The sequence below is a fragment of the Colletotrichum gloeosporioides genome (assembly GCF_011800055.1).
Source record: "Colletotrichum gloeosporioides strain Lc1 chromosome Unknown consensus_91, whole genome shotgun sequence".
Classification (NCBI taxonomy): domain Eukaryota; kingdom Fungi; phylum Ascomycota; class Sordariomycetes; order Glomerellales; family Glomerellaceae; genus Colletotrichum; species Colletotrichum gloeosporioides.
In genome coordinates, this window is record NW_025544736.1 from 460,803 (window position 1) to 487,197 (window position 26,395).

The 26,395-nt window shown below is 45.5% G+C and overlaps 5 protein-coding genes across 5 annotated transcripts; 2 read left to right on the forward strand and 3 right to left on the reverse strand.

Moving 5' to 3' along the window:
- Positions 1-1,184: 1,184 nt before the first annotated feature.
- On the forward strand, positions 1,185-2,167 carry GCG54_00008300 (OV-16 antigen; the record flags this gene model as incomplete). Its single annotated transcript, XM_045408268.1, has 3 exons — positions 1,185-1,511; positions 1,575-1,856; positions 1,913-2,167. The coding sequence occupies 3 exons, from the start codon at positions 1,185-1,187 to the stop codon at positions 2,165-2,167; spliced, it is 864 nt and encodes a 287-aa protein (XP_045258002.1).
- A 5,996-nt stretch (positions 2,168-8,163) lies between these two features.
- Positions 8,164-9,992, forward strand: GCG54_00008301 (Lipase 1; the record flags this gene model as incomplete). Its single annotated transcript, XM_045408269.1, has 3 exons — positions 8,164-8,622; positions 8,679-8,774; positions 8,838-9,992. 3 exons carry the CDS (start codon positions 8,164-8,166, stop codon positions 9,990-9,992), a joined length of 1,710 nt encoding a protein of 569 aa, XP_045258003.1.
- A 742-nt stretch (positions 9,993-10,734) lies between these two features.
- Positions 10,735-11,562, reverse strand: GCG54_00008302 (Dioxygenase; the record flags this gene model as incomplete). The annotated part of the gene is made up of 1 exon (XM_045408270.1): positions 10,735-11,562. The coding sequence occupies one exon, from the start codon at positions 11,560-11,562 to the stop codon at positions 10,735-10,737; it is 828 nt and encodes a 275-aa protein (XP_045258004.1).
- Positions 11,563-20,361: 8,799 nt separating this feature from the next.
- GCG54_00008303 (uncharacterized protein) lies at positions 20,362-20,727 on the reverse strand (the record flags this gene model as incomplete). The annotated part of the gene is made up of 1 exon (XM_045408271.1): positions 20,362-20,727. The coding sequence occupies one exon, from the start codon at positions 20,725-20,727 to the stop codon at positions 20,362-20,364; it is 366 nt and encodes a 121-aa protein (XP_045258005.1).
- A 990-nt stretch (positions 20,728-21,717) lies between these two features.
- Positions 21,718-26,038, reverse strand: GCG54_00008304 (Nucleoporin; the record flags this gene model as incomplete). The annotated part of the gene is made up of 3 exons (XM_045408272.1): positions 21,718-22,431; positions 22,479-25,630; positions 25,693-26,038. 3 exons carry the CDS (start codon positions 26,036-26,038, stop codon positions 21,718-21,720), a joined length of 4,212 nt encoding a protein of 1,403 aa, XP_045258006.1.
- Between the last annotated feature and the right edge of the window lie 357 nt (positions 26,039-26,395).

Sequence of the window (26,395 nt, forward strand, 5' to 3'; positions counted from 1 at the left end):
CCAAAGTGAAGTGTGGTGAAGAACTGGCCTTGTGGTGTTAGTCGGGTTGATAAAGCGACCCGGGCACGTGGGAAACATTCCGGCTGGTGAAGATTTGGGATGTCGCGTTCAAGCATATACCTTGTCAAGCGACCACAGCTACACTCTCCTGGTCCTATCGAAGCTTTCTCCTAGTTCGGAGGCCCCCGAGCCGTGAACTTGTTTCTCTTGCCCCGCCTGATGCTCGGAAGTCGCCGCACTTTGGCGGGAGGAAATCTCCGAATGTGACCATGCGGCTCAAAGCTTTGAGTCGGAGCCCTCTCCGAAGCATTGCGACGTGTTTCCCGCTTGTTGGGCAAGACAAGTGCTATTGAGCCATTATTTGTACAATTAAGACCAGGAGGGATTCAACTTTCAAGTCATGATATCATTGGCGTACGCGGCATAAACGACCCTTGGTCCCTAGGAAAGGGTCTGTCTGTCCGTTAATTCGTCTGGAGGCACACGATAGCTCAAGATATGGCCGAGTCTGTTCTCACCATAGGGTCTTTCATGCGAAAGTCGATGACAGCCACTTAGAAACACTGAGATGTGATTGTAAGAAATCAAAATTGAAGGTTGCGAGCTCCTCATGGGCCGACATGCTGCGTGTGCGCGATGGTGACAGGATGTTTCTCTGAGCACTCTAACCATTTCGCAACGCATTTTCAATGCTGCAAGGATAAGGAGTGACATCCCACCCGCTCTTCAAAAGCTTGTTCCCAGTCCGCCAATGAGGAGGTCCAATGGTGGTGCGGGACGTGCATGTTCCTGAAACTTTGAGCTCAAAAGTCTGCGGTACCCCGCGCACGTCCGGCCTCTTTGAGCACTGTCGCGAAGCTTAATAGCCTCACTGTTTCTGTCTCATCGCCAGAGCATGTTGGCCAATTTGGTGCAGCTCGAGATCCAGGATATCAGTCTAACGTTTGGTCCGTGATGCACCAATACTGGGGTGTTGGTGGTAAAGTGATGAGTTGGGCAGAACATAAAGATCATCTACTTCCTTAGACCCAACCTTGCTGCTTGTCCCCGCCAATGCGCCCGATTCGCCCTGTTGTCACTTTCGCTCTCAACCCTCTTGTATATCATCAGGTGCAGGACGCCACTCATTCCGCTACGTATCAGGTTATTGGTAACTGAACGGCAACCTACCACCAGACACCAACATGAAGTCCATTCTCAGTATCGCGGCGTTGTTCGCCCCCCTCGCAGCCGCTAATGTCGCCCATGGCGATATGCCGCCGAGGAGCATGTCGACATCCGAGTTCCACCAGGCATTTATGGAGAGTGGTATCGTCCCAGAAGTGATGGGATCGTTTGACCCCATGGTCTCTTTCTACGCCGGATACATGGCCAGCGATGGTGACAAGGCGTTAATGATGCCTGGTTCCAAGTTAAAAATGAAGGAGGTCAAGATGCCCTTTGAGTTCAGTGTGGAAAATATCAGCATGGCACAAAATGTGACCAGGAATTCTCGGTTCATCGTCTTGATGGTAAGTTATGAGTATGTTTGGGGGATTTGATGAGGAATGACTGGACTGACGCTCGGGAACTAGATTGGGCCTGACTCGCCGTCGCGTGAAAACCCAAGCGAGCGAAACATAAGGCATTACTTGGCTGGAAACTTCACTGTTGAACAAACCAAGTCGGCAGTGCTAAATTCTTCAATGATAATGAAGAATTCATCAGCAGCGTTCACCGAATACATGCCGCCCGAGCCCAAGTCCGGCAGTGGCATGCATCGATATATTTACCTGCTCTACGTCCAGCCCGAGAAGATGAATAAGATGGGCTTTGATATGGTCGGCATGGATATGAAGGACCGTAAGAACTTCAACGTGAGAATACCTAACTCCCTGCACAATCATGGAAGTCACCTACTGACATTATCAAGTTGACGTCCTTCCGAAAGATGGCCGGTCTCAAGCGCCCTATTGGTGGCACGTTCTTCACATTGAACATGGCCAAGGACGGCGGTAATGGCGGAGGAGGTGGCGGCGGCGGCAACAACGGGGGAAATAATGGTAACGGGAACAACGGTAATAATGGCGGTAACGGCGGTAACGGAAAGAACGCCGCATCCTTGATCCAAGCAGGGTCCTGTGTCGTCTTCGTAACCCTGTTTACATCCATGTTTATCTGGATGTAGGTAAAGGTGGAAGACGACTTGATGATTGCACGAGGAACTAAAAGGGTTAAAAATCAGGCGTTCAATATGTTGTGTACCATTACATTCCTTTGAATGGTTCGGGAGCGCGAACAAACAAGTCATCCTTCTATCTACTTACTGTCCACTGGAGTCGGCGTTCGGGCAGCGTGAAATATGTCGGATATGGAGGCGTTGAGATGTGATAGATTCAATTCGGCATATGCACCTCCACGGTACTTCGAATACCAACGTGGTAGCCGCTAAGTGCGCTGCGCATTCCATGTGGCGTGCTTCAGTAAGTGTATGGAAGAGAAAAGACGCTCTCATCTCACATCATGAATTTCTACACTCAAAGCTCAATTCGATGGCTTTAGATTGTCGAAAAGGCTGTCGCTGAGGGACGAACGGAGAACCCAGTCTTGCAGTCCGGTACCGGCACCGGCGCCGACGAACAAGTTGAAGTGTCGCACTCTCCCCGACCAGTTCCCCACTCGGGCTCCTTGGCGTGTTCCCCGCGTGACCCGGAAAATGTTATGAGAGCAGACACTGCTGCGTCAACGACCCAACATGGGTACCGGTACGAAAAGCATAACTCTGTATATGGTAAAAATCAAGCCAGTTCCAATTTCGTGCGACACCAGGAGTATCCGATGAAGGCTGTGGACACCAAACCACCAAGCAACTCACGCATCGAACATGTCAGTTGTGAGCGGCTTTCCTCATTGGCGGCAGTTGGCCAAGCTACTGCAGGTACTCAACTCAAGTGCGACTTCTAGACAGTCGTTCTTAGCATTTGTCGACATAATTCAATGCGATTTGCTCTCCACCGATAGTTCTTAGCTGTTAGGTATTCCAAGGCACGAATCTCGTCATTCAAACTACTTTTGCACCATTAATTGCCCAGCGGGGATTCTTATCGTCGCAGTGGGGGACTTGCCAGGGTAACATAACAGTATAAGGGGTTATTACTAGTACAGTCCATTACGTTAACAGCGTCCGCCCCTCCTTTTTACCGAAATTACGCACGTATAATCCCTATATATATATAAAAATTTACCTAATACTATATAGATATTTATAGTATAATAATTAACTTATTTTAATAGCTTTAATTAATTTATTCCTATTAAATCTTATTATCTAAAAGTATTATAATACCTCCTAAATACTACTATATAGCTTAATAAGTAAATAATAACCTATCTAGGTATTATCTATTACTTATTACTAATAATATATAGAAATAATAATATATATAATAACTAGTATAGGATACTACTAGAGATCCTCCTTAATACTCTACTTTACTATTAATTAGGATTATTATACTTACTAAGAGGGTTTATTAAACTATTATTATTAAGGAGACTACTAAGGAAGCTATTATTAAGGTTATTATTACTAAAACTAAACTTAAGACTAATAATTTAGTAGCTCCTAAGTCTATATTATAAAGAAGGTATATATTTATAGTACCTCTATTATTATAAAGAGCTCTAAAAGTATCCTCTTATTAAAAAGTAATAATAATATAGAGGAAGTAAAAGAAAGATCTATTATATATAATTTAGTTTTAAAATACTTTATTTTTATTAATACTATCTTTTTAACTAAATTTAACCTTAGTTAACTTAACTTTTTATTAAACTACTTAATTTATAGATAATATATTTATAACTTCTTATTATAATACTAATAATATATTTATATTATTCTATAATATATTTAAAGAGAAGGATAATATAAGTAATAAGGAACTAACTTTACTATAAATCTAAATTACTTATAGCTTAATACTTAAGAGTAATAGTTTACTTATTCTTAATCTAATTATTAAGAGTATTATATATAATAAATTTAGTATTACTAATATATTAGATATAAATAATAGAGACTAAGAGGTAGATAGTAATACTTAGTTTAAAGTAGAAGTAACTTACTTATATATTCTAAAAAAGGTTAGTATTACTATTATTATTACTTAGAGGAAGCTTATTAGTATATTTAAACTAATATTAATCTTTACTTAGGTTTATCTATTTATTAGAGAGGTTACTTAGCTAAATATTCTATAAGTTAATATTATTCCCTCTCTTAAATAAGCTAAAAAGAGGGGTAAAGTCTACCTTATTATTAAGTAGTAATATAGTACTATATTAATCTCTAATAGTATAATAATTAGTATATAAATACCTTAAAAAAGTAGTTAAGTAAGTATTTTAGTTAGTATATAAGAGGTAATTAATTATAAATTTAATAATCTTATAAATATTAAGTATTAGAAAGAAGGTATATATAGATAACTTCTCTATATATATATTTATTTAAAATATTAGAAATATAAAAATAGTTTAAGTAATAAGAAGTTTAATTAATATTATATATTAAACTAGAAGTATTATAAGATTAAATCTTACTATATAGAGAAATAGATAAAAGCTCTTATAATTAAATAGATTAGTATTATTAATATAGAACTACCTAAAGAACTACTTAGTAAGATTCTTTATAACTAATTTATAGAGGATTAAAAACGTTAAAATAAGAGAAGTAAGAATATTATTAAAGTTAATAATAATTAGGAGATAATAGTAATAATAGAAGAGAAAGCTAAAAATATTATATTTCTATTATTAAGGTTAAGATCTAGTTTAACTAATACTAATAGTAATACTATTATTAATATATATAGTAATATAGGGGTATTAAATTATTATTTTTAATATTCTAATCTATATATATAGCTACTACTATTAGTATTAGTACTAATAGTATATTAACTATATATAAATATCTTATAGTATTTATTACTAACTCTTCTACTATTAAACCTTTTAAGTATTTATTAACTAAGTATTATACTCCTAATTTATTTATCCTTATTAGTAATATTAGATTTATTTTAAAAAGCTTTAGATTAAGTAGCTAGCTTTATTAAGTAGTTTATATCTATTTATAGTAAGTAATATAATATTAATAAAGAGTTTAAAAAGAAACTATAGAAACTATAATTAATAAATAGTAGCTTATAAGTAATTTATAAGTTACTAGATATTTAGTTTACTAAATAAGGTTTTATTTAAGATTTTACTAAAGATATTAAGAACTTAATTAAATCCTTTATAAATAATAGTACTTACTATAAAAAGTAATTTAATACTATTTCTAATATAATATCTTACTCTAAACTTTATTTAAACTATTAAAAATTAGAGGGGGATATTTATATAAGAATATATATTAGATTACTAAGAGGGATAATAATAATACTAATTAAAAACTCTATAGTATTAGTTTTAAGTAAGTTAAAGTTATCCTAATATATTAATACCTTAATACTATATTAATTTATTAAGTAAGAAATCTATAATATATTAGTTAAAGTTAATTAATATAGTAAGTATATATAGAGCTATTTACTATTAAATATAGCTAACTTTATAGGCGTTTTAGAACTTTTTAGTTTTATTTTATTACTATTACTATTAATATTATAGATACTACTTATATAGTTTTAGATTAAATAAGATAAAGTTAAGTAAGGTAGTAAAGATAATTAGATTAAAATCTTAAATAATTTATTANAAATCTTAAGTAATATATTATTAATAGAGATATATTATTTAGAGGAGGATAAGGAAGAAGAGTAATATAGTAAAAGTAGTGTAAAGTTTAACTATATATATAATTTTCTTATATAATATATTTAACTATAGAAAAGTCTACTTATAGCTATAGATTTAACACTACTACTATATATATATAAAAGCTATAGAATTACTGTGATTTTAGATCTATAAATAAGATAATCTATCTTAATACTTCTTAGTTTAATATAGTTAAAGTCTCTAACTATAGTTAAAATCTCTAACTATAGTAATATATTATTATTATAAATTATCACTATAAGTATTAATAATATATTTCAGCTACTATATAGGCAAAATTAATATATATATATAGCTACTAATAAAAATAATAGATAATAATATATTTTCTATGTTCTTATACGCTTATAGCTAAACTTTTTATAATCTTACTAGCTATAATTATAGATCTAATAATTTCCTACTATATAATAATATAATTAAGATCTATTATAATTATATAATAAAGATTTAGATTACTTATTAATATTTAATATTTATAGCTTATCCTCCCTTTTATAGTTTAATATTATTAAATATATACTCTATCCTATTAAAATTAATAAATAAATAGTAGAAATAGTCCTTAATTTAAGATAGATAATACCTAATCTCTATAGTATAGTTATATAGATATTTTATAAAATCCTAAGTATTATTCTTATTATTATTCTACTTTAAATATATCTTTTTAATATATTACTTTAGATTACTAAAGTACTCCTTAATAAGATTAAAGTTTAGTAAATATAGAGGTAGAAACTTAAGATTAATACTTAATATTTAGTATAAATTTTTAATTTTAAGTATATAATAGTAGGAGAGGTTATCTATAATAATAATAGAGTTTAGTTTTAGAAAATACTTATACTTTAGGATAAAATACTCCTATAGCTAATAAAAGAACTTATTACTATTAATTATATTATAATATATAATTAAGTATAAGATATTACTTAATATAAAGGCTAGTAGGATTTATATATAAGAGTTCTAAAACTAATTAATCTCTATAATTTAAAATATAATAAGCTTTTTTAGTACCTATCTAGTCCTCTATATCCTAATATCCTTATTAATACTAAATTTATTAATAAATACTAGCTAATTAAGGTAATATTATTATATATAGTATAAGTACTTATATTATAGTTTATTATTTTACTAAGTAGTAATAATTATAAATTTAGTATTTNTATTTTACTAAGTAGTAATAATTATAAATTTCTTATTTATTTAGCTAGATATATTTAACTATTAACTAATTATAAAATAACTAATTTAGATCTTAAAAGCTTTAAATAGGAAATTTTATATCTCTTTAAGAGATAAGTTACTATAATATTATAATAATTTAAGAAACTTTATATAATACTATATTTCTATCTTTTATTAACTTTAGTAATACCTCTTATATCTCTATACTTTATTAGTAATATTATATTATAATCTATATTATTAAATTATTTATTTAGTATAACTAATAATATTTATTAGTTTATAGGTCTTTTAGTTTTTAAATAGTAGTATTATTATAATTATTAATAACTATAGATTTAATATTTTAAGTATTATTATATTATTATTATTACTTAGTATTTTTCTTAGTATATTTAATATAATAAACTATAGATATATACTAATTAGTAATAGACTATAAATAACTAAGTATTATCTATATAGTAATAAACTCTTATTTAATATTATAAATAAGCTAAGCTATTAGGGGATTTATTACTCTAGTTAACTACTAAAGCTATTTACTCTAAAGAACTTATATTAAGTTTCTTAGTATACTTTTATATTACTTAGAGTTATATAAAACCTATACTAAGTAGATATATAAAGTTATATTATAGGTCTTTTCTCTTATTCCTTAGTAATATTATCCTAATCTCTTATAAGATTTACTAGTTAATTAGTATAGAGATAAAGTAACTAGCTAAGTTAGTAATACCTCTATAAGTAAATTAACTACTATAGAGGTATTAGATATATACCTTATATCTTTATTATATAGTTATATATTTAAATACTACTATAACTATAATAATTAATAATAATTAAGGTACTAGTAATAGGTTTAATACGTTTTACGTGCGATATAGTAAAATATATATTATAGTATAAAATTAGCTTTTTTTTATGTTTTTGTATAAGCGGGGAAAAAAAGGGGGGGCGGACGCTGTCAACGCAACGGACTGTATATGATCGGCACCAGCTAGTTATCGGCCGACTCATTAAGCGGAATAAATAGTCGTCGAGCCTGTGACTTTGTAGATTTTCTTGTTCCTTCCTTTGTTTGCGATCTAGGTATAGTGCTGCAATTGAGCCTTGATTCAGGAAGTCATGGTGTGGTTGCCCTCTGTTGGGAGCTCTTGGCACAGCGCCAACCTCTTCGCCTCTCTCCTCTTGGCTGCTGCTTCCCGTGCCAGCCCACTGCACCTCAATGAGACTCTCACCGTCTCTGTTCCCTCATACGGCTCATTTACCGGTACAACACTGAACTCTACGACTTCGGGATACCCCCTCTCAAAGCCGGTTCATGCTTGGTACGGTATTGACTACGCGACTCAACCAATCGGCGACCTGCGCTTCTCGGTTGCAGGTTGGCCGCCGGCATTCAATGGGACTCGCGATGCTAAGGTATATGGCAAAGTCTGCATTCAAGAGCCGGGAAATTCGAATCTGGTGACCTACATCAAGAATGAGTTGGAATACGGCGAGGACTGCCTGAACCTCAATGTTTACAGACCAGCTGGGGTTAGCATCGAGGAGAAGCTGCCTGTTTTGATCTGGATTCATGGCGTATGTTCCAGATAACTCTTTCCCGTATGAAGTAGACTGAAGCTGATCTGTGCCAGGGTCTGTTCCGCAATGGAGCTGGTATTATATTCGATGGCGCGTCATTTGTAGCCTCATCACCTGAACCTGTGATGGTCATCACGTTCAACTACAGAGTTAGTTCATTCTGTTACCACTTGCATCTACTCTCTCGTTAGCTCACGTTCTTGTCACTCCAGCTCGCTGCTCTTGGGTTTCTCGCATCGCCTCTCCTTGCAGATCTCGACTTGGTGAACTTGGGCTTGCAAGACCAACACCAGCTTCTTCGCTTTGTCCACAGACACATCTCGTCATTTGGCGGAGATCCTGATCGTGTCACGCTGGGAGGAAAGTCCGCCGGTGCTCATTCAGTCGGTTTCCACTACCAAAATCCATTCACTGAGGACGAAAAGCTTTTTCATCAAGCCATCTTCCAATCGGGTGGCCCAACGGGGCGATCTTTCCCAAATGCTTCTGAGCCCATCATTGTCAAGCAATACGAGCAGTTCCTTGAAAGAGTAGGATGCCAGGATAACGGCGTTGCCGAGGACCTATTAGCCTGTTTGAAACAAGTCGATGTTGAACTCATTGAGCAAACATCTACGGCGCTACTGGCTGATTACCGGTACAACGGCACTCATCCCTTCCAAGCCGTCTCAGGCGCTGCTATCATTCCTCGGCTACCCTCAGAGACCTGGGAATCTGGGGAGTGGAATCATGTCCCAGCTCTCACCTCTTTCATCACCGACGAAGGAAGTATGTACGCACCGACAAATATTACCACCGACGAACAGGCTTGGGGTTGGTTGTCCAATCTGTATCCCGGTCTTGACAGCAGCGATCGTGAAGCATTCTCTCGGTTATACCCTGATCCCGAAGCCAACTCAAGTTCTCCTTACGTGGATGCTCGTGGTCAATCCGCGCAGTTCACACGTCTCACCGCAGTCTACGGCGATACATCCTATATCAGTGCCTCTCAAGAAATCGCAGCTCGCCTTTCCGCGGCAGATGTTCCCGTCTGGAAGTTGCATTGGAACACTAATAATAGCATCACTCCGTACCTCGGCATTTCTCACGGCTCTGACGTCCCATATGCGTGGGCTGAACCTGACACGCAGTATCCAGAAGCCGGAAAGATACTCGCTGGATACTATGCCAGTTTTGTGGTTAACGGTGATCCGAACACACTCAAGGCGTCGGCTGCAGCTGAATGGAGTTTTTACTCGACGCCAGGGTCAGATGGCCTGGGGTGGCAAGTGAATGTCAGCCCCAATGGAACATGGCTGGAGGAGGATAGTATCAGGAGGGAGGCCCTTGCGTACTGGAGATCAATTCCTGTGAAGCTGAACCATTGATTCATCTGCTATATCATATCCGCGGCCTTTAGGTGGGTTGGCCTAGAGGCTGGGCAATTCAATGTAACAAATAATGACGCTTCCCTTCCATGAAAGGATGAGTAATGATGCTACGGCATCTAAGTCAATTCCAGCTGGACCGTCATCAAATTCGTCTGAGACAATCAAAACTCCCCTACAGAATGCAAATAATCGCCGGGTCTTGCGAGCGCTGCTCCCATTCCTAAGTAACCGTCCATGGTTGTAATCAGGCGTATTTGACTTGGGCCAAAATCAATCTGCCTCATGACCTCGAGGCCTTGATAGTACTTTGGGTTGAGAAGGCAAATATGCGGTGTTTAGCGTTTTTCAATTTGGGCGGACACTGAGGACGGGAACGACGGGGACGACGGAGACAACAGAGACGACAGGGACGATAGAGCCGACGGGGACGACAGCTGCGCCGGCCATAAACATCCTAATGAGAAACCTTACTTGTTTAGCTACATGTATTGATTAGGTATGTGAGCCGAATATACTGCGATACATTTAGCACCCCTTGGGACATCTTGAAGCCGCCGAGAGTGATTTCTCGTTGGGCTTTTCTTATGTGCAGCCGAATGATGTTTCGGCGTGTGAATTTCGAGGAAGTCATAACACACCCTGATTTCATTATAGTCTGAGCCCGTATTTCGTCCAGCTGTATCGACTCAAATGATAAGAGTGTGGCCCTGCGGAATCCGACTACAGTATAACTCTGACTTCATCCACTGGCAACTGTTTCGCTAGCAATTGCCTTTCCCTCGGGGTACTGAACCGACATGTATCGCAGATCCCCCGTCATGCCAATATTTCCCACGGGATTGAGGCCAAGCCACTCCTTGAGCTCCTCGCTGCACGTATCCTGAATCTCCTTGGGCAGCTTAGCAGTCCAGTTGACCTGCTGACGCATGAAAGGTGCAGTGTAGTAGCCAAACAACAGAGCCCGATCCTGATCCTTCGTGGTGTTGCTGCCCGAGGTATGCCACACACGGCCGTCCATGACAATGATGTCGCCAGCCTTGCCCTCAAAGGGGACGAGCATCTCAGGTGCATTATCGGGCACCTGCTTGCGGTACACCCATTTGTTAGACCCTGGGATATACTGTGTCGCGCCATTCTCCTTGTTGACGTCTGTCAGACACCATATGACGTTCAGCGCCCACACGTCCTGCCATGGATCCGGGAAGACAATGCTCTGGTCGGAATGCAGAGCCATACTCTGGGACCCGGGGCGAGCTATGTTGGCAGTAAAGTTGCTGATGAGGAAGTTCTCGCCCAGCACCGCCTTTACCATTGAGATGGCGGTCGGGTGCGAGATGAGATCTCGGAAGATCTTATCAAGCTCCATGAGGTAGAAAACGCGCACATTGCTGGGGTTTGGGTCGAGAAACGACAGGTATGTGTCCTCTCCACGGGCCTCGGCGGCAGCCTTCACCTTCCATAGTCGATCGAGAGCAGCGGCAGCCTCTTCCGTTGTGAGGATTGAGGGAACGCGAACCCAACCGTGTTCCCTGAGATGAATTTTGGCTTCTTCAAGATCGAACGCCATGGTTGACGGGTTGCAATACTGAATAGAATTGGCCAATACCCAGTGCCGAGGTCAGATTGATCGATATTTTTGCGTACAGACTCTGGACAGGAAATTGGCGATTTGAAAAGGAAAGGTAGACACGGAGAACGGGATACGTACGGCAGAGGTAGCATTCACATGACAATGGATCAATAGCAAAGTTGCGAGTCACAAGGCTGCGGGGTCCCATCATCAAATATACCGGATCTGATTTCCCGCGGCAGCTTATGGAGCACGCGCTGCAACGGTAACATTCGTGGTATGACCCCTTCCTTCTCCTCAATCAACCCCGCCCTGATGCATACACTCCTAAAATCGTTGCAGTATGCTGAAGGCAACCAATTTTACTTCTCCGATGCAGATGGTCTGCTTCACAAGGGATCGGCGCTCTGTCGCGTCCGAACTAGGGTGTGAAGCAAGGAAACACACTGATTCGAACACGTCAGTCATGCAGAGTAAGCAACGATGCTACACAATAGTCTTGTCAACAAGCACGGCAGTACCCGAAGAGACCTCTCAAGCAGCTGTTGGTCTGATGTGGGCCGCTGTTGGTCGTTCCCACTCCGCTGCATATTCAATGTTCGACCAACAATGAAACTACAATTTGGGGCGCTTAATTGGTTCAACGGGCCGAAGAGCCTGCCCTATCTTCTATCAATAGTACCAGGCTGCTCTCTTGTCTTGGCCTCAATCAGAGCATCTCCAAAGATCAAGAATATTGAGTATGATAGTGAAAGACCGATGATCACAAACAGTGATCACAGCAGCTCGGCGCTATGAGGGCAACGGACTCGAAGCATCACGGCGTGGTTGGCATATGTTTACGGTAGATCATGATATCCCCATATCATATTTCCCAACCATGCAGTATGATCAAGATGCAGACCTCTGTTGGTCCATGAACCATCCCGCACCCAACCTCCCTATTAAACCTACATAGGCTCCCCCAAGTACTCCAAAGAAGATACGCCTTGCATCGCTGTCACCGCCTCCTTAGACCTTCCCGCCATATTGAGTAGATCCGAAAGTTTCAAGCGAGCCCTTATGGCCTGTCCAGCATGATACATCCTCACGATTTTGTTAGACGACAGCTCCTGGGCACGTTCAAGTGCTTCGACCATTCGCATCAAGCACGCGATCCCTGCGTCCAAATTGCCAAATTGCATCATGCATTCATGAGTGATGAACTCAGTCACAGCGTAATGCGCCAGTTCTGAGATGCTCTGGCTTTTCCGAAGAAACGTAGAGTGGTCAACGCCTGCTAGCAAGTGTGCAAGAGACCTATCGCAGACTTCCTTAAGCTCTGTTGGTGGCACCTGTGTCGTTCCCATATTGGCTTGAATTCGACGACACTCTACCCGGCTCATGTCGTAAGCAAATTGACCAAATGTCGTGGCCGAGTCACGCGCCAAAGCTCCAAAGTTGTCGAGGACCGCCAGGTAACCTTGTGAAACGTCGGACCCGGCATTCTCCTGCAAATTCAGCGTCCTCATGCGTGCGTTGACGGTGTTATAGTCGTTTTCGCCTCTGATCCGAGCTAAAATATCTGCAGTGATGACATGCATTTGGCGGAGGTGATGCAGCAAGGCCTCAGGGGAGTTGGCACTGATGCCGTGAAGCATTTTGGCCATTTGGGTGATTGGTTGTCCTTCCTTCTTGATTTCCAGCATTCTCCAAAGGTGTGCAGTGTAAAATCGCAATTCGTTGATCTGTCCAGTTTCCAGAAGTCTCAGGGGAACTTCGAGGAAAAGCGACTGGTAACCCATCAAGGCTTCATTTTTGATGACATCCTCAATGCCAAGGAAAGCCTTTCGCAACGCAGAACCACTCGATTGGATCTCTCCAGCTTCTAGCCGACGAGTGGCTAGAATTATTATGGAGACAAGGTGCTCCCCTGCGTCAGGTAGCCACCAGGAACTTCCAACCTGTCTCCAACGAGGATTAATGCGCGAGGTGCCGAAGAGGAGATCCCGTAGACCGAGAAATAGCCCATTGACACGTTCATCATCCTGGCACCAGAAAAATGTCGCACTAGGAAACTGTATTTGGCGTTCAAGTTGTGGCGAGTTTCGCATTTCGACTATGCGTAACCCGTGATTGCGGCTTGCTGTTGGAACAGTGCTCTGCCGAGAACGAATGGGCCTTTTGCCAACGACCACTGTTGGAAGCGTCTCCACCCAGCCTGCTTTCAGCCGTCTGGTACTCCTCTCTCTGGCATTGTACTTCTTCCAATTCCATGCAAGAAACTTCAATTTGTACTGCCGATGCCTGAGAAGGATCCATTGTTAGCCGCAGTCCTTCGGATAACCAACGTCGCATCGCTCACGTGGCTGAGAAATGATGTTTCTCCGTCATGATTCTGTCAACATCTCTGAGCGACAGGTTTTTGTTAATGTAAAGGTCTCGGATCGTCTCCTTGTGTTTCTCCCAGTCGCTGATAGTTTGGGGTTTGAAAAACGCAGGCCGAGCTGGAGTCTCCGTTGAACACCCCAGACCAAGAAACAGTAGACCGTAGATTGAGATATGGTTGTGATATACAGTCGGACCTGCCGGGCTGTCCTTCTCTCCATCACGTGATGGTTGTTCAACTTTGGGCTTGATGGCCATGATGGAAGGATCCATGCGAGATGCTGTGCTACCTTCAACAACGCGCCAAAGCGAAGCGAGTACGAAGGGATTATATCACTAGATTGGCTCTCACGTTTCTTCTCCTGGGGTGACGGTGCGATTGATGTATTGGCCGCTAGTTGCAGCTGCGACGATGAGGCAGATGGAGTTGTGGCCGTACGATTAATTCGCGCGTACGTTAGGGCAGCGCGGTCACAGAGGCAACCAGGCAACTCGGTGTTAGGCAACGTCACTTGGTGTACATGGGCTTCCAGTCAATTGCGATCGACCTCGACCTCGAGACAAGGGTTTGGTTGGCTACTACGCGTGAAGTACAATAAACGTTGTCAATTGGACGAATCAGAGTGATTTCTGCAGGGGCTCCGAGGGATGCGGGGTTGAGAGGTAATCGTACCCAAGGAGGCAGTGCCTTAACAAGTGATATCTGATGAGCAAAGAGGACTTCGGACATCTTGTCTTCAATTCACCTACGGCGAGCGGGAACGAGTACATTCGACTATCACCAAGGGTTTCTTAGACATGGCAGACATCTCTGTTTAACAAGTTCTGGTCTTGCACGTCCATTCATTTCTGTGCCGCGAAATGCGACAGAAATACCGACTTCAGGCGGAGCACGTTACATTGGCAGGGCCACTTCAGGATGGGACTATTGCCAGGCTTTCACATCCACTCTACCAAATAATCAGGTACGGATACCAATCGAAATTTCTGTTGATAGGGGTTTCGTCACTAACCAAATTGGATCGCGCTGACTAAAAATAATGAAGACGCAAGTGAGAACTCGGTAACTGATGTGAATGGCATCATAGCATTGCAATCCAGAGTGGGAAATGACGCGCTCCATCTGTAGGCTGTAGGTTGCGGTGTCGATGGGTGCTTCAAGCTCTTCCAAGCCGAAAACGGCTAGCTGATTAACCATACCTTGAAGAAGAGCCACGCGCTTGAATAAAATGTCGCCCGGTGTTTTTCAGAATTTTCAACTCTCACCGAAGTTTCCGTTGCACTGCCCTGACAAGCCAAGGTAAATGGCAAGGCTCACTCATAAGCTGCTGCGCCACATAACAAAGGCTACCAGACGTAATTGTTCGACCATTCTACTCACGTAGGTAGGCGTGTTGTTGTCCGCGCTTTCGCATTACGATGATAAGCTGAAGGTTCCCAGTAATCCGCATTTGGTTCTCAGCCTTCAGTGGTCATATTTTACGACATAAAAGAACATGAGTCGTGCTACGATAGTTAGTAATTCCTATCCTCGCAGTCGAATGAATGCCACCGGTATGTATTTGCGAGAGACTCAAGGCAGTAGCTTAAGAAAAGCACTCACCCAGATTGTTACTCGCCACCTCTTTCTATATCTAAACGGACAAAATTGCCAATCTCACTATTCTCTCGGCGTTCTGTGCCTTACTAGCCAGAGCGACAGAAATGTGATGGAAAATTCTCATACTGGAAAACTGCAGATGCAGAAACAAGTTCGGAAAGATTTCCTTGGGAGAATACGGTGACTATGATGGCACAGCCCTCTACAACGTCAGTGATGTGAGTCCAGGGCCTCAACCCGGGAAAGTAGCTATTAGCCCCGCAAATACTGCTTTTATTCCTTCCAGCGAGCCAGGGGTAATAGGCAGGGCAGTCATATTTTTGTCGAGGCCCGTATTCACCCATACTTCGATGTCAAGAGAGACCTCTGCTCTGAAAGGTACAGTACGCCTGGAAAAAGGTCGAGTACGAGCTAGCTACACCTTCCATTCTCCAACACCTCTAAACAGAACGACAGCCCAAGCCTGATGGTTTGAACTCATTAACGATAAAAGTGGTACAGCCAGGGATGAGTCCCGAACTTGGCTTTACGGTTGAGGGCACACAACCAAATTTTCGTCGCCCCCCGAGTCCCATGGCAGTCTTAATGTGTTCGCAGGCTGGAGCAACTGACGAGGCCACTACCCACCCTCCAAGTCAACTGATTGCGTTCATGGCGAGAAAAAAACACTACCTCACGGGAATATGCAGTGAAAGACAACCTCACTTTGAGCGGTGAGGTGGGCCCTAAGTCTTCAAGCCTACCTATGAAGACGCGCCCAATAGTACCATGCAGGACAGGTTCCAATCACTCGAGATTGGTTTCCCGGTCTGAAGAGCACAACATCCCGGCTTTACGCACGAATACGTCACTGTATGTAGGTAGGCATCAAGAAGAGGGGTGTGTGAATGACGTGTGACCGTGCTGACCAAGAATAACAAAATGAAGCTGTTTTATCATGAGGTTCCCCCTGATGCACCTACATTGTACCAAGTACGTTTTAAAGATGACCGTCAGTGAGAGGCCTTCCTAGCGCGAGCTGTCACGGGCACTTCGTAGGGGACCACGTTGCAAACAAGTCTAACGTATATGCACATTTCCCCCTGATGACAATGTAACTATCAGGAAACACCGTCATGGAGCGTTTTAGTCTCTGCTGACAATAATGAGCACCATCTAAACCTGGCATCTGTTTCCACAACCATTTTCGATTCATTCATTGTCGACTGACCTGAAAAGCTCCACACACTTTCATACTCAAAATCGTTATTAAGACGCTTGAATTTCGAGAACATATCGAAGCACTCAAGACAAGATTAGCGACATCAAAAATAGCGCCTATTCATGTTGTATCTGACGCCTTCCAGATGGTCATAATATCTACCCAGGGAGGTCAATACAGAGACAGTGGAGGCGAGCCCACTGGTCAAGCTGGTTACGGAAGCTCTTACGGGAGTTCACGAGGCGGACATAGTGGTGGTCACTTATACGAAGGCGGACCAACGAGCGGAGGAAGATGTTTAAGTACCGGAACCACGTCATTTGCAGGCAGGGGTGGTAATGGAGGCGGCTTGACTGGGGGTCGAGGTGGTGGTCTGCACAGAGACGGAGGGTGGAGCGGCTGGGGCGGCTGGGGAGGATGGGGTGGCAGGGGCGAAGGCGGCGGCGGCGGCGGTGGTGGTGTCGGTGATTATATGGAGGTGTTGGGGGTTTTCAAGGAGGAGGAGGAGGAGGAGGTGGTGGTGGTGGTGGCGGTGGCGGAGGTGGTGGAGGAGAAGGGCCACATGGAGGCCGTGGATGGTTCGCCTGGTCCAGGACTTCCGGCGACGATAGAAGTGGACTACACGAAACTAGAGAATGGGCCAGGTATGAAGACTACAGAGGTGAGGGTGGCCATGGAGGAGCAGATGGTCGAGGGGGAGCAGGGGGCTGGGGCGGAGCAAGTGGCCAACCAGGAGGAGATGGTCGAGGGAGGACAGGTGGCCGAGGGGCATAGGCCGGGGCCTTATGAACCGACGTGTTCTTTTCCAATCACATTTCCATTTCTCTTGGGCTTTGCTTCACCGAAATGATGGATTATGCCTGATGATGGCCTTGTGCTGCTGCGATGATGTGCGAATGATGGTTCAAATCGTTTCTCCTTCGCTAAGCCTTGGCCCTGCAAAGAACGCAGAAGGATGCCCCGCTGTGTGTGGAAAATAAATAAAAATTCCATGAATCAAAGGCGGAATTCTGTGACTGGCTTATTTCTCCAGTTCCGCAACGGTAAGGTGGTCAGCAGAAACAGCCACGGCAGCTACACTGGCAGAGCCTCATCTCTTGTGGAACACACCATGATTATGACGACCGGAATGCTCAGGCTATGTGGCTGGGAGATCTTTTGGTTTTGTAATTTGATGACTCTTCCCTTCTCAGACCAAGAACCTACGTGCGGAATCACTCGACGATATTTTGTGATAAAGCTTTGGAGCTGACATGGTGAACATCATAAGCCAATCGTTTGCAATCCGGAGAATGACTGCTGCATCAGCTCAGGCAGACAGCAAATGTGTTCACATACGAGTTGGCTTTTCAACTTAACAATTTTCCACGTACGTCAGTGCGCAATATCAACGAGTTGCGTTGTCAAAATCCTTGATCCGAGGCACTGAGTCCAGTCAATTAGCCTGACGGTCAAACCAACTCCGGAGGACCTGATCATGGCATGACATACTTAAGAGAATATTTCTCACGGCCGATCCTTAAAATGCCAACAAAGAACCCCAGTACACAAGAAGCGTATCTTGACTCGACTCTTTCTGCACAACACGCTTTTAAGCCTCAGACTCCTCTAAGAATTCAAGCTACAAATACAGTGAGGCATTTTACCATTACAAATAAGACCCCTGCAATTCCTGACAACTCATAGATATGGGCCGTAAAGATCGGAGCAGCAAAGATCTCGTCGTTAAAGCCGGCGGAGGGGGTGGTGGAGGAGGAGGGGGGGGCGACAGGCGGGGGCGGCGGATCCGCCATGGTACAGATCAACTACGGGCAAGACGGGGACTTCGAAATGATCAAAGCATCCTCACGGACTACAGAGGATGCAAACGGAAACTACGTTCACGAGTCTTCGTTTGAGAAGATCAGTTAAACAAACAACAGTGGTAAACGTTGACCATCAGGCTTGCAGTATGGATTACTGAACAGCGTGGATGACTAGCCATGAAGTCAGGTGGCTTACCAAAAGTCCTCATATTGAACTAAATGCACAATACATCTTGTCCGAAAAATAACACTTTGTAGATGGCGACACTAGAAGCGATAATAGTGATAGAGACGACGAGGGCGGCAGTGTTGACCATAGTAACATACGGTAAATAAGGGATGAACCCAAAGGAAATATTGTGACGCAAGCATAGGGAATACAGGCTGTCTCCTCTCCACGGCTGGGTCTTGACCAACCATAGCCCTGGGCTGTCAATAAATCTGCACTTTTTGCTTCATTCTGTGGAGTCTGGGTCGCGTTGGCCATCATCATCCGCGTACCGAGAGAAAGAACCTCTCCATACTTCAATCGCCTCTTCCGCCCGTCCCAAGGATTGCAGTATTTCCCTCCAGATCAGGCGGTTCCGCCGCAAAGTCTGGTCAGGCGAACTAACAATGTCAGAGGACCCGACCTGCTCCTTTGCCACATCGAGAGCTCTACCAAGGTCCTTGGAGTATGTATCTTTTGTTTCTAGACCTCCGCAATGAACGCAGCCATTATGCCCACGGCTTCCCCCAACAACATGCCCCGAGCTTGCACCGCAATCCCTATGTCTCAATACTGACGTTTCCTCTGCGGCACTGACTCTACCCACATGCGTCCTGCACAGTTCAGTGATCTTCGTGTCTGCAGGAGACAGCCTCAATCGTGCTGCGGCCGTGATCTGGTACGCTTCAATGCCAATAGTAGTCTCTGAAGTCTCTCCAAATTGGGCGGCAGCTTCTTCGACAAGGCTTCCGAGTTTTGCGACGACGACCGTGGACTCCTGCGACGTGTTCGAGTCTCCCCTCGCAAGCAACAGCTCGATACTGGCCAGAAGCGTAGAAAGATCCTTCGCCCCACGGAGCTGGCTGTATATGTCTGCGGTGATGCTAAGCAGACGCTCAAGAGCCGAAGCCAGTTGCTGTGCATCATTCAAGTGAATCAAATACAGCAGCTGAGCCAACTGAGAGATCGGATCCTGCATCTTCTTGAGACTCAACATCTGCGATACGTAGTGTAGCCAAGCCCGCGTGATATCTTTATATCTGCCGGGAAGGTAGAAGGGAATATATAGCAGAACGACCTGGTATATCTCAATAGAATCTCGTTTCATAACATCCTCCAAATTTCGAAAGGCCTCCCGCAACATTATGCCGCCTTGTTTGTGGTGCTTGCTTTCAAACAGACGGATGGCTTGGTCCATCTGGGACACCAGGAGCCTTCCGGTTGTCGGAAGCCCGGTAAATCTGAGTTCTCTGCTGGACCAGCCTCCGTCATCGCGCCGGAATGTGCCATGAATGAGGTCTCGAAGGCTGATGAAGAGCTGCAGAGTCCTTTTGTCATCTCCGTTCGCGCAGGTTAACTTGGTAGGTGGCGTGGCACTTGCGGTTGGTACTCTTGCCGAACTGCGTCTTCTGATAGCCCAAGCAGACTCTAAGTTGATGTTTCTTTTACTGCGCATCGGCCGTCGGCATGTTGTCTGGCCTTGTGACATTTCAATAGCTCGGCCAGTTTCCTTACTTTCCTGGACCGATTGAGTGTTGTACTTTTTCCAGCCCCATCTTTTGAACTGCCGCTTGTACATCCTTTTGCTAAGATGTAACGGCAATGTTAGCCAGACCTAAGGAATAAAAGAACGATATGAAGCGTGGTGTCTTGCTAGGGTGGGAAAGCTTCCATACGTAGCTGCAAAAGAGTGCTCCCTAAGCATGGTGTTCGCAACCTCCTCAAGAGTGAAGTTCTCAACCAGGTAAAGTTGTCTAATGATGTCTTTCATGGTGTTCCACTCTTTTAGTGTCTGCGGGCGCCGTGGTTCAGCTTGACCGGAGGACTCCGGCGATTCCAAGACGCGAAGGCTAAGGTTCGGTGCAGTACGTTGATGTGGCTTCGGGGCCAACAGCTTATAGCCGGACGGTGTTTTGGAGCCATCCTGAGAGGTTGCCCGCGCAGGAGTCTCTGGTCTGTCGTCAATTCTGTTGAGTATCATTACAGCTTGTCTTCCCCGTCGATAGAAAAGTGTACAGAATGAGCCTGACTCCGGCCAGGGAATGGTAAGACTGAATTGGTCCAGCACAATGTCCAGCCCAATTAGTTTGGAGCTGCAACTGTTGGTTGGCAAAAAAACTGTCAGCTGAATTGATTCGGTTCCAATTACCACACCACTTTTCGCTGTCATTGTTGGTGGTTGCCTTACCTCACCCTACCTTCCGGCCATAGCCAGCCTCAGCCGCTGTGGAAGCACAATGCCTTGTCTCACATCAGCACGAATCAACGACGCAGAAGTCAACCCCTTCCATGCTACGTGATCCAGTAGAAAAGGCTCTGGGTACTGCATGCCAAGCCGCTGCTCGGCAGAAGGAGAATACTTTGCGACTTGGCAGGATGTCATCGTGCATGAATACTTATTCGGATGCCCTTCTCGTCTCTGTCGTCCTTCTGTCGTCCTACTCCGCATCGAAAACCTCCAGTCCTGGCCATGGTCGTCTCAAAGAATGATCATGGTCCATATTGTCAGCCGATCAATCAAATTTGACAACTGACAGGAACATTAGATGGTAAACATGAGACGATCGCCAAGTGAACATAGATCACGCCCTATTGTCTGGTGGTTGACTGCCACTCAAATCTCTCACCAAATCCATATACCGCATCTCAGGAACCCAATCCATTAAGAAAAAAGAACACCAACTAAATGTAGTCATTCAAAAACCTAAGCCTACATCGCCAAGTCCCAAGCCGCGCGCGGCCCAAACCCCAACACACCCCGGGCAAAAATACACACGGTTTTTTTCGGTCGAACTCTTTGTACATGATTTATCTTTCTCCTTCCCCCGACTGGCGGAGTCTCTCGAGACGAGAGCAGCCCGCTTTCTGTTATCAGTCTCTTAGTTTATCTTCCCTTGTATTCTTTCCCCTCGACCCTCCTTCTCTCCTGCCTTATTGCTTCCACCCGGATCATTAGAACGTTGTTCAGACATTACATGAAGCGCAAGCTTCCCGAGGGTCCTCTCTCGACGAGACCCTCAACTTCCCTCCTCACAGCACGCAGACGCCTGCGAACCTCCGCCAAGTCTGCACCGCCAGGGTTTGAGCCGTGGCCCGCGGGCGGCAAGGACGATTCGCACCTGCTCAGCAGATCCTTAACCCAGGCACCAATGGCACCGTCACCCTTCAGAGAGGCGCCACCGCGACGCTTCACCTCGCGTTGCCAGACATCGACCGCGAAGACGATGAGCTCGATGATGCGGTTACGGTTGTTGCCGCTGAAGCCGTAGTCTTGTGTGTCGAAGACGCTCTCGAGAACACGTGTGACCATGTCGTGGGAGACACCGAGGCTGATGAAGAGCTGGACGGGCCATGTGGGGTCGGCACCAATCTCGGCATCCTGGTGGTACTCGACGGCGTAGCGGCAGACTTCGGGAAGGAGGACTGGCACAGGGAAGATGAAGCTGTCGAGTGATGTGCGGTGGGCGATGTTTTGGACCTTAACGGACACAGACTCGTACGGCGACGGCAAGACGGGGATACCGGGGCCGGCCTCCTCCATGCGGTCGACGGCCTCTTGGTGGATTTGCTCAATCAGGCTGACCCATGTTTGGGAGATCGTGCTAGGGTTGCGGTAGTCGGCACTATGGTAGATCAAAAGACACAGGTCGTAGTAGTTTGCTTGGTCGGCGTATTGGTTGAAGAGCTGGAGCAAATTAGCTTTGTCGGTGAGCACAAAGGCAAATGACTTACATCTGACAGCGACAATATCTGACCGTCGAGAGCCTCTTGAATCTCCGCCTTACGCTCCGGCGCAATACGGCTGTCGGCCTTGAGCCTCTCCAGCAAGTCGTCCTGGATGTTGGCGATGTCAAGAAGCTCGCTGACCTCGTGGGCGAGGACCTGCTGTTGTTGCCTTCCGATACCGGCGGTGGCGACGCTGGCGTTGCCCTTGGCTTTGCTGAGAAGCACAATGCGCTCTTTGATGCCGAGGTCAAAGTCAGAGTTGGCAAGGTCGGCCTGGACCTGGGCTGCCTCAAAGTATCTCTCACGCTGGGTATAGAACTTGCAAAGAAGCTCGGCGTGTCCAACATTAGACCTGGCGAGGCTCTGGAGGTATGTGATAACGTGAGGTGACTCGATGGCCAGAATTCTGTCGGTCCAACCCTGTTCGATGTACCACTCATAGAGGTCAAAGTGGAAGACCTCATCATCCGAATCGTTCACCACGCTGTATGCCTCCAAGCGCTTGGTGCCAATCAGCGTCAGCCTGCCATCGATCGTCTCCGGCTCCCTGCTTGAGGCGGCGTCCAAGTGCTGCAGAGCCTCGTGAATCAACTCGTAGCACTTTCTACGTTCCGAGAAGGCATTAGCACGAGGGTCGTTTGGAGGCTTGCCATCGTGGACCCAGGTAAGGGCACTGTTGCCTCTGTCTTTCTCGCGAGCGACGACCAGGCAAAGCTGGATTGCGCCTGCGTAGTACTTCAGCTCAATGTACTGAGCCACAGCATTGTGCAGGTTGGCGAAGGAAAGGGCGTTGGCGACGCGCTCGAAAAGCCTCAAACTCTCATGCAGCAGTGTGCGTGACGGATTGCTGTTCAGAGGCTGCTCGGATGCCCTCTTCAACTGCTCTTGGGCCTTGAAAATGACAACATCATCAGGGCTGCAGAAGCTGCCGCATCTCCTACGCAGGGCATCGGCCACAGTCTCCACGTTGGAACCGCTCTCGATGTTGCGGTTGACGATCGACTTGACAAGAAGCTTGGCCAGCTCCTTTCCAGGAGCCTGCGAAAACAGCTTCTCGTATGTGAGCTCCTTCAATTCTTGTTGCGCTTGGGCGTCAAGTCTTGTGAAGATGTCGCTAACACGCTCGTCGAACAACATTGAAACGAAAGAAATGCCTTCTGAAATGCTCTCCATCAGCTTCTGGAGCGCGTGCAGAGCCTGGTGCTCGGCCTGGAGAGCAACCTCCTCTTGCTTGCTCGCCACTCTTTGGAGATCAGAGGGGCCAGACAGGCCTTGGATGAAGCTCTTGTTAGCCTCGAGAAATCTGCGAAGGCGCTCGAGCTGCTCTTGGATCGATAAAAGCTTGGCAAGAGGTACTCTTGATCCGATGGTGACGCCTCCGGTGGGGCTCACGGCAGGGACAACCACATGGTTCTTCCACAGGGTTCGTATCAGGCGAGTGATGTACACACAGAGGGCGTCATGCCTAGGAGAAAGGCGGACGGAGGTGGTGTTGAGTTGTGTGCCGTCGGTCTCGGTGATTGAGGGCTGTCCACCGTAGTCGACGAAAACAGTGCGAGCGCGATCTTCCGTGGCCTGGTCGATAGCGCGAGCGGCTCCAGGTCGTGCATCACCGCCATGTCCGCAAGCTACTGCCAGCGCACAGGAGATTGTCTCCACCCGGCCATATCGCTGGATGAACTTCCGTGTCTCCAGTTCCAGTCCCTCATCTCCCACGGCACCGCGAATAGCAGAGGCAAAAGTGTCGACCAGTCGGCGGCGGCGAATGATGTGCACACCAGTATTCGTGAGAATGGCAAATTCGGTCGAAGGCTCATCAAATTGAACGGCGAGCTCGTTTCCGAAACCGATGGGCTGGTTCGCAGCAGCAAATGGCTTCGTGACCAAACCAACATCTTCAGCTCTACTTCCAATATCGATCCAGTTGCCGTGTTCGTAGTACTTGAGTTGTTGAGATGATGCGTTGGTCTTGATTCGCCCAGTTTCGGGCGCAGAAACGAAAAGCTGATCGTTGTTGGGGTCGGACTCCTTGACGACGAAGTCAAGGAAGTAGCCTGGAGCGAATCGAGCACCGAGTCTGCTCATCGCCAGGGCTTTCGAGGAGAAATCGATTATGGTCTCGCCGGCAGTATTCGTGCTGGCGCGGGCAGGGTTTTCCGCCGGGGGGAACTTGATGTACTGAACCTGCATACTCTGAGGGGGTGTATTAGAAGACACGCCGCCAATCATATAAGAAGCAGAGCTTGTTGCGCTAAGAAATAGTCGGCATCCGGTGTTGGTGAGCGCCATAAGATGCAACTTCGACGCCTCTCGGGAGGGGATAGCACTAATCGAAACGATCGTTGTGCGCTCGTTGAGCAAGGGCGACTGAGTGATCATATGGGTAATGTCACGAAGACACGCGTTTCTTTCCTTTTCGATAACCTTAGTGAGCTTGTTAGGCCCGTCCATGTGGTACGTTCGAATGGTAGACCTGGTAGACAGAGTGTAGACCAGTTTCCGCGAGTCATCAATGACGATGCTCTGAAGGCCCTCGGGAGACTTGTGCTGCCAGAAACCACTCTGAAGAGTGACCACGGAGGACCAACCGGGGTTGGTGTGGTTGATCTTGCCGCATCTGTTCGAAAACCACTTCTCCTCCTGCTGGTAGTACAGCTCGTGAATATCGGTATCGTTGCTTCCGCCGAAGAAGATGCGACCGTCCGCGGTGCCAGCAATGACTCGGACATCGGTGCCTCGCAAAGGGAGGTTCAACTTCGTGCTGTAGAGCGAAACCGTCTTCGTTCCGGAGGGGGTCGGTTCGGCAGAGAGACCGAGGAGAATCATCTCGGACGAAGTCGCGACGACGAGGATATGAGTGATGGAGTTGACGAAGATGCCGGGCTTCGGGGACACCAGGGCGACTGCGTGGATCGTGTGAGGCTGGTCCTCGAAGCCAATAAGCTCAGGGTCAGGGTGTGTGTAGTCCCAGAGGAACAGCGAGTTGTCGATAACAACCCATGCGTGGTTGATCTCCGCGAACAAGCCCATCAACGTCTGCAACTGGCCGGTGTTGTAGTGGCTGAAGACCTGGTTCGGGATGGGGTACATCTGCGTCTTGTGGAAGGGAGCCCACGCCGAATCGAGCGAGCTGTAGTCATACTCGGAGGATGCGCCTGCTGTTGGGGGGTCAGATATGCCATCGAGGGGGGAACGGGCGGTGGAAAGGGAGACGACGTACGCCTACAGTACGAATCCAGTTCCGGGTAGTTCTCATCGGCCTGCAGGAATTGGTTGACCGCCTGCGCAGCTCTTGTGACCGGCGGGAGGTTTTGCTGGGGAGCTTGCGACGTCGAAACCAGTCCGCCGCTCGTACCGACCGAAGAGACCGTCGCAGGGGCGAAGTTCGATCCTCCTACCAGGGCGCCGCTGTTCCCAGTTGTTGTGCTTCCCTGGGCTCCGTCACCGTCCAAGAACAGGCGCCGTCTGACGGGCTCGTTGTCGTTGCCTGCAAATCGGGAAGCTGCTGGCGTGTTGAAAAAGGCGCCGGGCACCGGTCGCGCCGGCGTCAGCTGAGGGTATGACATCGTCGTCGGGATTCGGTTCGAAGCTCGACGGAAGGGTGCTGGTTCGGCGGGCAAACGCGTCGCAAAGATGCGGCCAGTAGGCGGAAGGAGGTCGCGCTATTGAATCATCAACGGGCAGTCGCAGACCGTTCAATTGAAGGCTGTCGGGAAAAAATCGACGCTGGATGATGCTTTTCGAAGCTTGTGCAGCTCAAGCCCGACAAAGAAAAGATTACGAGCTGCGGGAGCTCTCGGTGTGGAAAAGGTGAAGTGCAGTAAACAATTTCTGGAGGAGCTCGACGAGAGGCTGGGCCAGCACTTGGAATTTTCGCGCCTGGAGGAGCCCGGTGGTCCCACGCTAGGCCCAATCAGGACACA